This window comes from Eubalaena glacialis, chromosome 4, assembly GCF_028564815.1.
Source record: "Eubalaena glacialis isolate mEubGla1 chromosome 4, mEubGla1.1.hap2.+ XY, whole genome shotgun sequence".
Taxonomy (NCBI): Eukaryota; Metazoa; Chordata; class Mammalia; order Artiodactyla; family Balaenidae; genus Eubalaena; species Eubalaena glacialis.
In genome coordinates this window covers 128,890,713-128,906,755 of record NC_083719.1, presented here as the reverse complement: position 1 = coordinate 128,906,755, position 16,043 = coordinate 128,890,713, and the positions used below count along the sequence as shown (strand labels likewise).

At 43.5% G+C, this 16,043-nt stretch overlaps 1 protein-coding gene across 1 annotated transcript in view; it reads left to right on the top strand.

The window, feature by feature from the left end:
* Positions 1–16,043, top strand: part of GLRA1 (glycine receptor alpha 1) — a 72,543-nt gene that overhangs the window by 19,138 nt on the left and 37,362 nt on the right. The window contains exon 4 of the mRNA XM_061188987.1: positions 2,277–2,344. Coding sequence (XP_061044970.1) covers positions 2,277–2,344 — 68 coding nt within the window. The remainder of the gene's footprint in view (positions 1–2,276; positions 2,345–16,043) is intronic.

Genomic DNA, 16,043 nt, shown 5'->3' with positions numbered 1-16,043 from the left:
TGGGCCTTTGTTTGGGTGAAAGTGACCAAGGAGGCAGATTCCCGCTCAGCATAAGGACAAAGTTTTTAGCAAGCAGAGCCATCCAACTATGGAAAGGGCTGCTCGAGACGAAATGAGTTCCCCACTGCTGGAGGTGATCAAGCGCTAAGCCTTGAATGGGTAGCAGCAGTTCCTAAACCTGGCTCTGCATGAGGATCACCCAGGTCGCTCGTTAAACAATAAACTCTGGGCTAATCCTCACAGGTTTGGGTTCACTGGGTCTGGGTCTGGGCCGAAGAATCTGTAGTTTAACAAGTTTCCCAGATGATGCTACAGCAGACAATCCCGTCTGCACCTCAGTTTGGAAAGCAATAGATTAGGTGACTTTTAAGAGACCTTCCAAAGCACCAAGTGACCACCTAGAGGGGTGAGATAGGGAGGGTGGGAGGGAGGGTGACGCAAGAGGGAAGAGATATGTGGATATATGTATAGGTATAGCTGATTCACTTTGTTATAAAGCAGAAACTAACACACCATTGTAACGCAATTATACTCTAATAAAGATGTTAAAAAAAAAAAAAAGGAAAAAGAGAGAGACCTTCCAGCCCTGAAATTCTATACAGTAACATCATAATTCAAATGGGTAGCTTCCATAAGGGAATTCCAACCCCATGGAGCTGAAAATGACTGCCCAGATCAAGATCTACTCTACCAAATTGTTGGGGAAATTGCAACCCAGAAAAGGGAAGGGGCGTGTCTCAGGGCAAACAGCCAGGGAGACCTTGGGGCTATGTCTAAAACCCAGGAATCCTGGCAATCCCTTGGAAGGAAAACCTGGATTCTCACAGCAGGATTGAGTCCCTTTCTATACACCAGGATTTCTGAAAAGAAGGAAGTCTTGGCTGAGTTTGGGTGAAATGCTTGCGCTACTTTTTCAAGAGGGACAGAGAGGAGTGGGTATCAGAAAACTTGGGTTTGAGTCCTGGCTCCACCCCTTGCTGGGTAAATAAGCCCAGGTGAGTTACTAAAACTCTCTGTGCTCCACTTACGAAGCTGGGGCAGTAACTTTGCCCTGCCAACCTCAGGACCTCATGCGGATCAACAAGAAAGTGGACCTGAAAAAATTCACAAATGGCATGTCACAATCTTCAAGTGAAGGATTATGACCTATTATCCAAGTCCTACCCACCTTCAAGGTCAGCTCAAGGTCATCACCTTCATGACGTCTTCCCTAATGCCTCACTCTTCAGAACCTCTCTCACATCTGGACTCCTACTGCTTCTATGACCCTTACCCACGGTCTCACATTCCTCCCTGGTTATTTTATGCCAGCCCTCTTATCTGCACATGTGGAAGCCCAGTGCTTAAAATCCTGGATTCTGCCACTCTGTGACCTTGAGCATAACCCCTTCCTTTCTCTGAACCTCTTTCAAAAAGTATAGCCATCAAGACCACTAGCTTTGGAATTAGATCAATCTGAGCTCAAGCTTGACCATTTACTAGCTGTGTAGCCGTGCACAAATAACCTCTCTGAGCCTCTGTTTCCTCATCTGTAAAATGGAGGGAATAACCATGTCTTCTCATGGAGTTGTTGAGAGGATAGAATGAGATAATGTTAGTAATACTCTCAGCACAACAGCAAAACTTGCTCAGTAAATGGTAGCTGCTGTAATTAATAGTATAAAATGAAGAGACTGGGCTTCAATTGGACAGAGGTCCCTCTAGCAATGAGATTCCGAAGAGCAAATATTCCTCCACTTCCTTCCTGTCCTTGCAGTAGTATTCAAAAAGATTGCCTGGAAAGTGTTTAACAAAGACTTATGGACTTCCTTTGAGGTTCCCTCTGGATGCCTCAGCTGGTAATTCCCATCAATGCCCTTTCAGACAATCATTCTTGGTTCATAAGTTCAAGGCAAGGAACTTGCTGTTCCTTGCGATTCCCAAGATGGCCTCCAAATGTTGTAGCTGTAACCTTTCGGCCACAAATTAGAAGGCAGCCGATGGGGTTTGGGGAAGGGATTTCAACCATATGGCAGGATGATGAATTATCCTGTTAATGAAAGTACATCCTGGCTCAGCCTCTGGTGTTCTATAACTGGTGCTCACTCGGGGACCAGGGAATCTGGCACAGCAATGTGGCTGGGAGTCCCTGCTGCTCGGGGGTGGGGTGCAGGGCAAGCAAGGGTCTCCTCCACCAAGGGGGATGCATCCCTGAAGTCAAAATCCCACAAACTGGTCCTATCCTGGGGATTTCTCTGTGGCCTTGGAACTAAGCAGGAATCTCTCTTGATTGGCAGGTCCCCCGGTGAACGTGAGCTGCAACATTTTCATCAACAGCTTCGGTTCCATTGCTGAGACAACTATGGTGAGTGAGTGAAAACACAAGCTGCTATTTCCTGCTCGGGATATCTCTCTCCCTAAAATATCTACCCTCTGCGTTGGTCTTCCCCAGGGAAGTGGAAAATCTGGTGTTTTTTCAGCTCTTCAGTGGTATACTATGGGATTTGGACATTTTTACTGTCCTAGTCAATGTTTTGGGTGAAGACATACATCTGAAAATGGCCAAAGAGCTAGCAGGGCTAGCACATGCTCAACACTCAGGATTACAAAAGCAAAATTCTATCAACAGGTGAAAGTTTTAGATTAAAGCAAATGTAAAGACCTGCTTTTAAGTTTAAAATTCAACTGTGGAATAGCAGAAGACTGGTTACGGAAGCTGAAATGGGTATATTGATTCTTCTCTCTACTTTTGTATGTATTTTAAAATTCCCATAGTAAAAAGTTTAAAGTAAATCAGTTACTCTAGAAAAAAAGACTAGAAGGAAAAATACCAAAATGTTAACAGCAATTATCCCTGGATCGTAGACCTATGCATGATTTCATATCCTTCAGTATTTCTATGTTTTTCTAATCTCTACAAAGAGTAAATCTTACATTAGTAATTATAAATAAATGTAATGCTACTTTCAATTTTTTTTTCTCAATCCTTGAAAACAAAAAATCAATTATACTTGTTTTGAAGGGAGCAATTTAGCTTGTGAGAAAATAATTAAGGCAGTTTCAATCATCTCTTTATAAGCAGAGGCAGAAGCAGCCAGTCAATCACCAAGCCCTGTAGATGTTACTGCCTTGAAATCCTCTAAACCACCCATCCCCAAATGTCCACCTGACCCTGGTCCATCTCAGGCTTCCATGGTGCCTGGCCCACATTACTGCAAAGCGTCCCAAGACTTGCATCTTGCCCGCCTCCAATCCATTCTTCCTCACACCGTGGTCTTTCTAAGATACAAATCTAACTATGCCAGTCCCCTGCATTAACGCCTCCCTGTGGACCCCCATCCCCTTCAGCATTAAGCTTGGAAGGCCCCTCTGATTCTGCTCGGCTGCATCTCTTCCCTCTCGCTTCCCATTCTGGATAAATGGAATTGTCCGGCGTTCTCCACACGGGCTGTGCTCGCCCTCTGGTTTTCAGCCTTCTCTTGATGCTGCTGAGGCCTCTGCCCAGAGCACCCACTCCAGCCTCCTTTCCATTGCCAACCTCCAGGCTCCCTTAACTCTCTGCTTAGAATGACCTCCACAGGGGGACATCTAGTTTTCAAGGGCAGGAGCCCTCTGTGTCCCCCTTTGCCTGGCAAAGCAATAAAGCTACCCTTTAAAAAAAAAAAAAAAGAATGAACTCCACAGGAAGCCTTCACACTCTAACACGTGTGTACACGTGTGTGAGTTCATGTGTGTGCTTGACCTAAGCCTGCGATGGGTCCCTTCTACCCATTCTCGTGACACGTGCTACAATTCCCATAACAGCACTGACCACCTGCACTTACACTCTCACAGTCTGCTCATGTGTCCCTCCTCTCACTATAATGTCAGTTCTCTGGGGGCCAGAATCTTGTCTCATTTCCTGTGGTAACCTCGGCAGCTGGCACAGTGATCTAATAACAGGTCTCAGTCATTTTCTAAAATAAATAAGCCAAATCAGATATATTGTCTGTTGATTCAAACCATTATTTGGTCCTAAACATTTATGGAGATTAGATCTAACCTTCTAGTCCCAGACTGGCAAAAATCACTGAGCTCCATTATGTCATGGGGCAAATGGTCCAAAATCTATGCTCCTGCAAAGAGGTCTGTCTTAATATGGTCAAGAGACCCTGCCCACATCCAAAGGAAAAGCGATCAATTCCCTAAAACTCATAGGCCTTTTATCTCCATATGGAGATGGTCCCACCTGTCGACTAGGAACCAGCATGGCTGCTTTTCACTGGGCCTCCAGGTTCGAAAGCCAAGTCTTTCCACTCTGTGAATGAATATCTTATTAGAGCTTCTAATGAACTTCTCTGCTTTTCTTCTTCTCCCTCCCAAATCAGAAGTGCATTGACATCTGCATTATTCATAGTCTCTGTGCGGTGGGTGTTGACACTTCCTCTCTTCTTCTGAAATGGTAAAGAGTTATCACACCAAGTCAGGGGCCACCCAGTTATGTTAAGAACTTGGTTATCTGAGGACAGGTGTACATATCTGCACTCCAACACCACCCCCAACTCTTTCCCTGTAATGGTCACACAGAGATCTATTTCCTTGTTACAGATTACTAAAGGCGTAGTGGTTTGCCCTTATTTTGTGTGGTGGTTAAAAGCCGAGACTCTGAAGTGACGTAGACCTGGGTTCACTCACTATATGTAAGAAGCTGATTTGGTTCGTATCTTTAAGCCTCAGCTTCGTTGTATGTAAAATCCCAGGGGTGATTAACATCATACTACTTCACCAAGTTTTTTTTTTTTACCACCTCAAGTTATTATGGATGGAAATTATGTGCAGGGAAGTGTTTATCACAGTAAATTCTTCGTTAAGTGCTCTTAATGTTTTCGATGATGGTGATGATCGTGGTGATGATGGTGGTGATGATGGTGGCAATGATGGAGGCTCTGAGCACTGAAGCCCCAAAGCCACCACTGATTAGCTGTGTGATCCTGAGCAATTTCTAGACTTCTCTGAGCCTTACCCTTCTCTGGTATCTCTTGTCTACCTTTCCAGACTTCATTCCTGCTGCATACTGCTTTCTACAGAGACAGTATAGCAATTAGGACACAGTCTTCCATGCCCAGACAAAATCTGAGGCTCAGCTCTGTGGCTTTGGACAAGGTAGCCTAAGTTAGCCTCCTCATCTGCAGAAGCAGGGGACCAACAGCATCCACCTTGTGACCTGTTGTGAGGATTAGGAGATAAGGCACAGAAGTGCTAAGTGCAGGGTCTGACACATAGTACACACACAATGAATGTCAGTTATTATTATTAAATGCCACTCGTAATTTTCAACACATTTTCACACTCATTCTCTCACTTGATTCCTTCACCAAATACTTACTGTAACGACCACTCTACAAAGTAGACATGGCAGACACAATGTTCCCCAATTTACAGCTGAGGAAACCGAGATTTGGTGACATCACATCCCAGAACTAGTTATTGACCGAGCAGGGATTAAGATCCAATCCTTGCAACTGCCAGAACATTGAAGAGCACAGACAGGGGAAATTGAGGGACCCCAGGCCCACAAAGCACACTTAAGCAACAACCTAAGCGTTATCAAAAGTGGAAATCCAACCTCAAATCATGCTAGGCTCAGCATGCCTCAGGAGAAAATAGTAAGTAATGAAAATAGAGATAACCAACAAGGGGAGCACAGAGAGATGGCCCCCTGGAGTGGAGATCAATAATGTTTAGACAGAACATGAAGGATTGGCGATGAGGTGCTTCTTTGGGAATGGTCCACAGCTAACACAGTTTTGTCCTTATTAACTAAAGTTAATCAAAAGTAGGAGTTGTCATTTTCCTGCTTCCATATTCCATAATATGTGATTTTTTTCTACTGGGTTCTTAATTATCTATATGTGTTTAATTTACATTGCAGATGATTTAGGGGAAAAAACTAAAATCTCAGAGCTAGAAAAAACCTTAAGAAACTATCTAAGTCAGCCTTTACCTTACTAAGAGGGAATCTGGTGGCTAGAGAGGTGACGTCGCCTGAGCAAGGTCACACAGCATGGAACAGGTGTGACAGAAACCCAGGTCCAGTGCTCTTTGCAGTGGCCAAAGTTCCCCTTCCCCTCAGCTTCTTTCTCCCCTAAATCCCACCAACCAAACCCTCTGGACCACTTTCCCATTCAAGCCTGTTTCCTTGTCACTCAGAATACGCTTAGAGAGCAAGAGTGGACTCGTATTAATGTAGTAACAAGGGCAACGACCACACATTAAATGCTACTGTGTGCCAGGCAGTATGCAGAGCACTTCCACGTGTTTCATCTCATTTAGACCTCACAACAACCCCCATGAGCCAGGACATGTTATCCCCATTTCACAGATAAGTAAACTGAGGCTCAGAAAGGTTAGGTCACTTGCATAAGGACATGCGGCTAATCGGTAGCAGAAGTGGGAATTGAATTCAGATCTATACCACCCCAAACCCCACGTTCTCCTGAGCCAAATATAAACATTTAACTTCCGGATGTTTGGGATTACCCAGCCCTTGCTTGTTTCTTTTCATCATAAAGAAGTTAGAGCTAAAGGGGAACTTCATTGAACAGACATGCTCAGGCCCCCAGACTTTCATCCCAGGGCTCTGCCTCACCAGCCATGCAAAGAGCTGGTCGTGCACCCTGGGTCCACGGTAATATGGACATAGTCCCAATGTCAGAAACTTTCCAGGCTGTGTCTGTTCTCTAAGAGCAACAGGAGTGCAGAGCCACTCTGTAAACAGCTGGAGTCCCCAGGCCTGACTGTCTGCCTCCCAGAGCCTGGCTTTATTCACCAGAGCTGAGAGCAGAGAAGGCAGCCAGCAAAGCAGCAGGGGTCTCTATCCGTTCCTGACGAGAGGAGGGCTGAGGCTGGCTGGCCTTCATCTGACCTTTCCAGCGACTCTCTTTGAGTCTATGCAGTGAGACGAAGGTAGAAGCAGGGACAGGAATGGACGAGGGAGAAGAGGGAAGGGAGTCCTGGCCTAGAGCAGCACCTTCGGCACTCTACAAGAGAAAGATCTGGAGCTAGGACCTAGAGGGAACCATCCAGCTTGTCTGGACACGTGTGCTTACGAGTGCGCCTAAGTGTGTGCTCTGCAGCATCTATACATCATGGAGCATGTGTGTGCATGTGTATATTGTGGGACCATGTGTTTGTGCAAATGTACACATTGGCCTGTGTATATGTGTACGCTAGTTTGAACAGATTTAGACAGGTAACCTCAGAGAGAGATGTATCTGACCATGTACAGGTATGAACATAAGTATGTGTACTTCTGTGGTTATAAATGCACATGTGAATACGTGTAGTGAGGATGTGCGTGTATCTGCGTACATATGTAAGAATACGTGAAAGTGCTTAAGAGTGAGAACACATGAAGGGTATTATTTTCACATAGGTAATTGTGTGTGGATATTTGTGAAGCACATATTTAAGTATGTAGCAGCATTTGAGCCAGCAATATGTCTGTATGCATGTGCATGTGAATGTGCGTAAATACAAAAACACGTGAATAAGTGAAAGAATATTTAATGTGTAACAGTATGTGTGTACGAGTATGTCGATACATGTGTGCAGGTGTACATGTGAGTGTGCACACATGGGGACATGCACACAGCTGGAATTCATGTGGAACTAAATGTCAACAGATGTGAGAGAGAGACAGAGTGTGTGCATGTGTGTGTGAGTGTCTGTGTGTGTGGGTCCTGACATCCTTTGGGCATGAATCTCAGCATTTCCATTATGAGGACATGTGCTCCAGCCTCTCTTGCCAAGGGCTGGGCTAGCCTGGCACAGAGACAGGCACACTGTGGCCAGGACCCCTGGCGATTGGCAATGGCCTATGCAACTACCGTCCACACATTTGGCCTTATTTGTCGATATTAGGGGGGCAATGGACAGAGCCCTGAACCAGGAGACAAGAGACCAAGGTTTGAACTCTAGCTCTGCCACAGTTTAATACCACTGAGACTCAGTTCCCCCTTGGCACCTGGCTCTAAGAATGGTGTGTAGGAATACACAAGAAGTGGGTATGAGAGCTCTTTATGAATGCTACAGAAATGTAAAGGATTATTAACTATTGAACTAATCAGCCAAGGACTCCAACACATAAGCCTAAGGAAATGTCTTTCTAGTTTTTTTTTTCCTCCTGTTCCCTATTTATTCATTTATTGTTTCCACCTCCGTTTTTAAGGTCCTATACTGTATGTGCTGAATAGGCTGTAAGGATATAGATCAGTTTTACTCACATTAGGCTAGGCTTTCCTGCAGCAACAAACAACCCCTGAAATCCCAGGGTCTTAGAACAGCAAAGACTGATGTATCACTCACCTAAAGTCTGCTACAGATCTGGGGGACTCTCCAGGACTACTGTCCTCCACATCGTGGCTGAGCCTTGCATTTCCACATCAACATACGATTTCACATTTGCCATGAGAGGAAGAAGGCACTAAAGGGGGGCACACTGGCAAGTAAGTGCTTTCCACCCAGAAGTGACATATACCACTTCTGCTCACATTTCACTATCCAAAGGAAGCCACATGGCCCTACCTGAAGAAAAGTAAAATCCTCCCATGTCCCCAGAAGTAAACAGGAGCCAGGTAGGTCTCTGCTTTCAAGGAGTCTATTGGAGAAGGTGGACAAGGAAACCAAAGAGAATACCACAATATGATGAGTGAGATTACAGAGGTATGCACAGGATGCCATGGAACACAGAGAATAACAGCGACCAACAGCAATATTAGGCAACACTCACTGAACATGTATTATGTGCCAGGTGCTGTGAAAATGCTGTTGTGTGGTTTTGAGTAATTTTTCTGAAGTAGAAATCTGATCATGGTTCTCTGCATGTTAAAACCTTCCAGGAGTCTGTCATACAGAGTAAAGTAAGTCAGAAAGAGAAAAACAAATACCATATGCTAACACATATATATGGAATCTAAAAAAAAAAAAAAAAATGGTTCTGAAGAACCTAGGAGCAGGACAGGAATAAAGACGCAGACGTAGAGAATGGACTTGAGGACATGGGGAGGGGGAAGGGTAAGCTGGGATGAAGTGAGAGAGTGGCATGGACATATATACACTACCAAATGTAAAACAGTTAGCTAGTGGGAAGTAGCCGCATAGCACAGGGAGATCAGCTCGGTGCTTTGTGACAACCTAGAGAGGTGGGATAGGGAGGGTGGGAGGGAGACGCAAGAGGGAAGAGATATGGGGATATATGTATATGTATAGCTGATTCACTTTGTTATACAGCAGAGACTAACACACCATTGTAAAGCAATTATACTCCAATAAAGATGTTAAAAATAAATAAATAAAATAAAACCTTCCAGGAGAGAATGCCGTTGTAGAATGACCCAGAGAAGAGAGGGGTTTTAAAAGCTGGTGTGTGTTCAACAGCAGTAAAAGAGGAGACAAGTCAAGTAAGAAAAGAGAATCGCATCCAATGGGTTTGGCAATGGAGGATGGGGGAGGGGAGCGTGTATGAAATTAGGGAATGCGATTCAGGGGCACGACGAAAGCACAAGACAAAAGGAAGTGAAGACAGTGGGAAGATAATTCTTTCAAAAAGCTCTGCTATAAAGAGAAGGTGAGGTGGTGGTGGCGTCATTTGTCATTTATTGAGCACTGTTCTAAACACCAGGCATCCGTGGTTAGCAAAGTAAGGGGATCATTTCATATAACACAACAATCCCATTTTATAGATGAGGAAACTGAAGCTCAGAGAGGCTTAATTCACCCAAGCTTTTCCAGCCAATAAACACCATCACCAGTTATTACCCCCAGGCTGCCTGAATCCTGGTGCCCTGCTCTTGGCCTAGGCCACCTGCTGAGTGTGGGGCAAGAGGAGAGGCTGCAGAGCCAAGGGGATGTCAGGGTCATGGGAGGACAGGACTTCATCCTGGTCTCCTGAACTCTGGTTTGGCTAACAAGTAGGATCTGTGCAATTCTATCAGAACTGGTATTGAGAGTAGCCGTTGGCTATCCATCCCTGTGGATATTTGCAAATGAGACCTCAAGACCTATGAAAACAGCTACCGTGCGAGGAGGTTAAATGCCCCTTATGTCCAACCATAAAGGTTAACACATTGTTTAGGAAGCAGTCACTTCTGAAGGCCAGCCTACTTCTGGGATCAATTGACTAAATCGAATCAACTGATTGAATGAATTGGGATCAGTTGACTAAATGAATTGATTTTGAATCATAGAAGATAAAACTTAAATCCATCTACTTCTTTCCAACTCTGCTGCTGTCAACTCTAGTTCAACTTGGCACCATCTCTATCCTGCTTGACTGAAACAGCCTCCTAACTGGCCTCCCCGCCTCCCTTCCTCCCCTTCTCTACCACTTCCCATAGTGCCTTTTAAACCCTAAATCACATCACAGCATTCCCCTGCTTCAAATCCTGCAACAGCTGCTTAATCCTTTTACTACGCTCAGCTCCTCCTGCCCAGAAAAATCTTTGCATGAATGGCTCCTTCTCATCCTTCAGGTCTCAGCTCAGATATTTCTTCAGAAGGTCCTTCCCCGACTCCCTATCTAAAAATGTCCCCCCTTCCAGTCACTGTCGCATCATGTTCTATTATCTTCGGAGTAATACCTAAAAAGTAAAAGTTTGCTTGTTAGTTTGTTGTTTTGTTTGCTTTTTTATTGAGAGTGGGGACCCTGCTTCTCTCAATCATCCCTATATTTCCAGTGCCCAGTACTTTGCCTGGACCATAGGAGCTCAATCAATATTTGTAGAGAGAATTAACATTGGAGGTTCTCCAGTTTGAACCCCCATCTGTTGTCAGAACCTCTGCCACAAATGTTGTAGTTTCTGCTTGCACACCTCCAGTGATGGGAACCCCTGCACCTCCCCAGGCAGCCCACTTCATCTTGGGACACCTCTGACATCTCCATTTGCTGATGGATTTCATTCTGATCCTGGTGCCACAGAGAACCAATCTCTGCATCTGACAGCCCTTCCAATAACTGAGGTCAGTCCTCTCGCTCCCTGGCCATGCCTGGCTCCCTTGGCCGTTCTCCCCGGTTCTCAGTCCCTTTCCCATCCGGGGTGCTCTCCGAGTAAAGCCAGCATGTCAATTTCTACCTTGAGTTGAAAGGCCAAGCAATGAACCCAGACCCTCAGGAGTGCTTAGAGCGGAGCACACCAGGGCCATGCTTATCCTTACTCTGGGTTAGTGGGCTTCAAAGCATTGTTTTTAACAGCAGCCCACCACCACAGTCCATTTTTAAGGTGAATCTTATGCAGCACTTTAAACACACTGATTTTTGAAAATGGGCTGTTCTGGAGGAAGTGGAACAGAAGCCAGGAATCTCAATGCCTTGGTCTTTTCCTCAATCGGCCTCCCCAAGGTAGCTCTGGGGACCTCGTGAGAACCCTAAAATCATTTCTACACACACCACCTCAAAGACATTTCAGTTTAGGGACTTCCCTGGCGATCCAGTGGTTAAGAATCTGAGCTTCCACTGCCGAGGGCATGGGTTCGATCCCTGGTCAGGGAACTAGGTGCAGCCAAAAAAAAAAAAAAAAAGACAGTTTAGGTAACAAGTCACAATGTTGACTGACACTATGCTCATGGACAGCAAAACTCTGGAACTTTTTTTAAAGTATATGAGCAACAGATGAAAACAAGTTTTGTAGTAAGTCCAGTAAAAAAGAGAAGAGAGAGAGAAACAGGAATGCCCCTGCTTCGCCCTCTCCCCCTGTCCCATCTGAGTTAACCACTGCAGAAAACACTTTAGTGTATGTCTTACTGGTCTTCTTTCCTTGAATGTAGCGATACATCCCTTCGTTATTACACATCTTTGTCTAAATAGGATTGTGCAATACAATTTGCTTTTTTCACTTCACCATGTCTTGGAATCTTTCCACATCACTACATACAGGTCTACCTCATTCTTAACGTTCTACACACCCTCAAATTTGGAAACATAACAATGGTTTATTATTATTACATTCAGTATGTGACAAAATGATTTTAATCAGTATTTCCAGATTTACGGCCTGCCTGTAAAATTCCACACTCTGGACATAACATCACTTCATGGTATTTAACCACTTGTCTCCTGATGGGCCTGTAGGTTTATGCAGCTTTCACTATTACAAACAAGTGCCACAATGAATAGTCTTGGACATGACTCTTTGCGTGCTTCCTTAGGATATATTACAGAAGTGGAATTACTTTATCAAAGGACCTGCACTATTTTGACAAATATTATTGCCCAACTTGCTCCCAAAGAAGCTTCAATAATTGTTCCCACAACAGCGTTTTTATCCTTGCCAACTCAAGATATTATCAACCTTTTTAATTTTACCAAATGGGATTTTTTAAATGGTACTTCATTGTCATTTTTAATTTTCACTCCAGATTCCTAGTGAATTTGAGTATCTTTGCTTTTTTTCTTTCTTTTTTGGCATAATGGGCATTTTGAATAATATTATAAGTTTCTTCTTTTACATATACGTCCATAATCCATTTGGAGTTTAGTTTGCTGTAAAGTATTTGGTGATGGTTTAACTCTATTTTTCTCTGATTAGATAGTAATTTTCCACCATTATTCTTAAGTAGCCATTATTTCTCCACTGATTAGAAATGCTACCTTTCTCATAAACTAAATCTATATATACATATACATATATATATATTATACACACACATATATACATATATCTTTTTCTAGTCTCAGTTTATTGTCCCATTGCTCTATTATCTGTTTCCACTCTATTTTAATTACTATGGCTTAACACTGTATTTCTATATCTGGTAGAGAAAGTCCCCTGTTGTTCTTCTTTAATAAGGTTTTCTTGTCATTTCCAGTCCATTTTCTCTCCCATACGAACTGTAGAATCAGCTTGTTGACGCCTATAAAAATTGCCTCAGATTTTGATTGAGGTTGCATTGAATTTATAGATTCACTTGTAGAGAATTGACATCTTAACAATATTATATAAATGTTGTATGTCTCTCCATTTATATAGATATTCCTTTATGCCTTTCAGTGAAGCTTTAGAATCATTTTGTTGTGTGTGTATGTGTGTGTATACATATATATATACAAGTCACACATTTCTCATTAGGTTTATTACTGAATATTGTGTGAGGTTGGTTAGTATTGTGGATGAGATCCTTGTTTGTTGTTGCTTTTTCCATTACACGTTCAGTCTGTCTACACAGCTAATGCTAGGCCATTTACACTCTGGGATTTGGGAAGTCCAAGAAAAAGTCTATTAAGTGCCATTCAGTTAGACATATCTCGACACTCCACAAAGCCTTGGTAAACTGAAGACCGAGAGGAAGCCAAGGAGCGAGCCCTCACACATGCTATAGAGTCTGTTAACAGGCAGAAAATGGGGTTATAGGCAGTCTTGGTATCATCTGCTGGATAACTCTCTCCAATACACCACCATGGGAAGCATCACAGTCGTGAATTTATGGCATCCCAGGGTTGGCTCTCCCTCAGATCAGATTCAGGAAGGCTGACTAATGACAATCAAAGCCCCAAAAGACTGAAGTGGGTAAATAAGACCGTCAAGTTATTTTAATTTATGATGGGGCTTTCCATTCCAATAAAGTGGGTAAATAAGACCGTCAAGTTATTTTAATTTATGATGGGGCTTTCCATTCCAATAACAGCATGCTTGTGTCCTCCATGAAAACACTCCCTTGCCATTCGCCGAATACCAGGGAAGCAAATCAAAAGTTGCTTTTGACATACCAAATTGGAGGAAAAGGAGGTAGACAGTCTTGAGGAAAATCTCATCCAGGCCGGAGAGAGGTCTAAGAAACCATCCCTGCCTCACCACACAGAAACCCTCTTTTCAGACACAAAAAAAGTTGGTGTTCCCCCAAGCAGTGTGACCCTATCCTTCAGATGATGCTAGACTACCAATTGCCAAATTCCTGCTCATCAAACTGCCCTTTCTTATACTACCAAATGAATGTCTCCAATATGTTTATAAAATAGTTCTCTAAACAAGACACAATAGGGACTTCCCTGGTGGCGCAGTGGCTAAGACTCCATGCTCCCAATGCAGGGGACCCGGGTTCGATCCCTAGTCAGGGAACTAGATCCCACATGCATGCCACAACTAAGAGTTCACATGCCACAACTAAGGAGCCTGCATGCTACAACTAAGGAGCCGGCCACCCACAACAAAGAAACCCACGAGCCACAACTAAGGAGCCCTCAAGTCGCAACTAAGGAGCCTGCCTGCCGCAACTAAGACCCAGGGCAACCAAAATAAATAAATAAATAATTTTTTTAAAAAAAACAAAGCTCCAAAGTTGCAAAAATCCTTAAAAAAAAAAAAGACATAATACAATAAATTAGGGTTCCACTTAATAAATTACAAGCACAGGCCTGTTCTAAATCATTGAGATTACACATGGGTCATTGTGATTGATGCTGAGCCTTGCCAAATTTCTCTGCTGCATGTTCATCTGTTAGTTTAACTCGCAGAGATCAAACTTATTTTCCATATTTCCAAGTTCGCTAGTGGCATGTCTCACTTTTATGCCCTGTACTGCCAATACTGTCCTCTTTCCTCTTTTCAGGTTAATATCCACGCTTCAATTTGCATCCTTTGGCAACCAGTTACAAATCCACCTCAGTTTAGCATCACAATACAAAGTTCTCCATCTGATACTGACTGTGAGGATATGTATGAGCCAACCTGTCACACGGGCTCAGTGAGATCCCAGTATACTACATCTACTATGTTTCTTTCACCTACCCATCTAGGAACTTGGTTTTCAAAAAAAGGAAACAGAGGGAATTCCCTGGTGGTCCAGTGGTTAGGACTCCGCACTTCCACTGCAGGGGACAGGGTTCAATTCCCAGTTGGGGAACTAAGATCCCGCATGCCTCACAGCGTGGCCAAAAAAAAAAAAAAAAAAAAGGAAATAGGCAGCATGTAATTGTCAAAAGAATGTGAAATTGGGAGCCAGACAGTCGTGGATTCATATTCCTGCTCTAGCACCTACTAGCTATGGGACTCTGGGCAAGACACTTAACCTCTGCTTAACCTCTCTGAATTTCAGTTTCCTCCCCTGTAAAATGAGTATAATAATATTCAGTGTGCTAGGTTGATGAAAAGTTTAGAGATACAATGCATATAAAATTCTAGCAAATGTTAGACATCGAATAAAAGTGGCTGCAATTAGCATTTTTATGTAATTATTAAACTCACGCTGGGCTTTAGTGATCCCCTGAAGATAAACAAAGAGGCTCCGCTCCACTGGTCCAAACCATCAGCAGCTCTTCACAACAAATGTAGCCCTGATTATGTGCGATCCAAATGAGAATGCAACAGGCAGGGTGGCGACTTAGGAGAGGTTGAAGGCATGGAGCAGGCAACTGGAGCCAAGGAGGCAATGGTCAGGATCCGGGGAGTCTGCCAGCTCTGTACTTGAGTGTAGAGCAGACAATGGGTCAAATCCGAGGGGCAGGGACTTCCCTGGTGGTCCAGTGGTTAAGACTCTGTGCTTCCAATGCAAGGGGTGCAGGTTCAATCCCTGGTCAGGGAACTAAGATCTCACATGCTGTGCGACGTGACCAAAAAAAAAAAAAAATTCAAGGGGCAAATCAGGAACGATGTAGGAGCACTAGTAGACTGCTGGACCTGGGGCAGAAGCCTTTTGTCCTTTGCTCGTTTTTATTTTTTATTTTTTTTAAAATTTTTATTGGAGTATAGTTGCTTTACAATGTTGTATTAGTCTCCACTGTACAGCAAAGTGAATCAGCTATACGTATACATATATCCCCTCTTTTTTGGATTTCCTTCCCATTTAGGTCACCACAGAGCATTGAGTAGAGTTTCCTGTGCTATATAGTAGGTTCTCATTAGTTATCTATTTTATACATAGTATCAATAGTGTATATATGTCCAGCCCAGTCTCCCAATTCATCCCACCCCCCTCCTTTGCCCTTTTTTAATACTTCCTGCTAATTGTGGGTATCTACAAACCCACAGGATCATAACAGCAGCCAGAGGCAGTAGCTGATGGCATTGAGGTATCACAAAACTGTCACTCAGTAC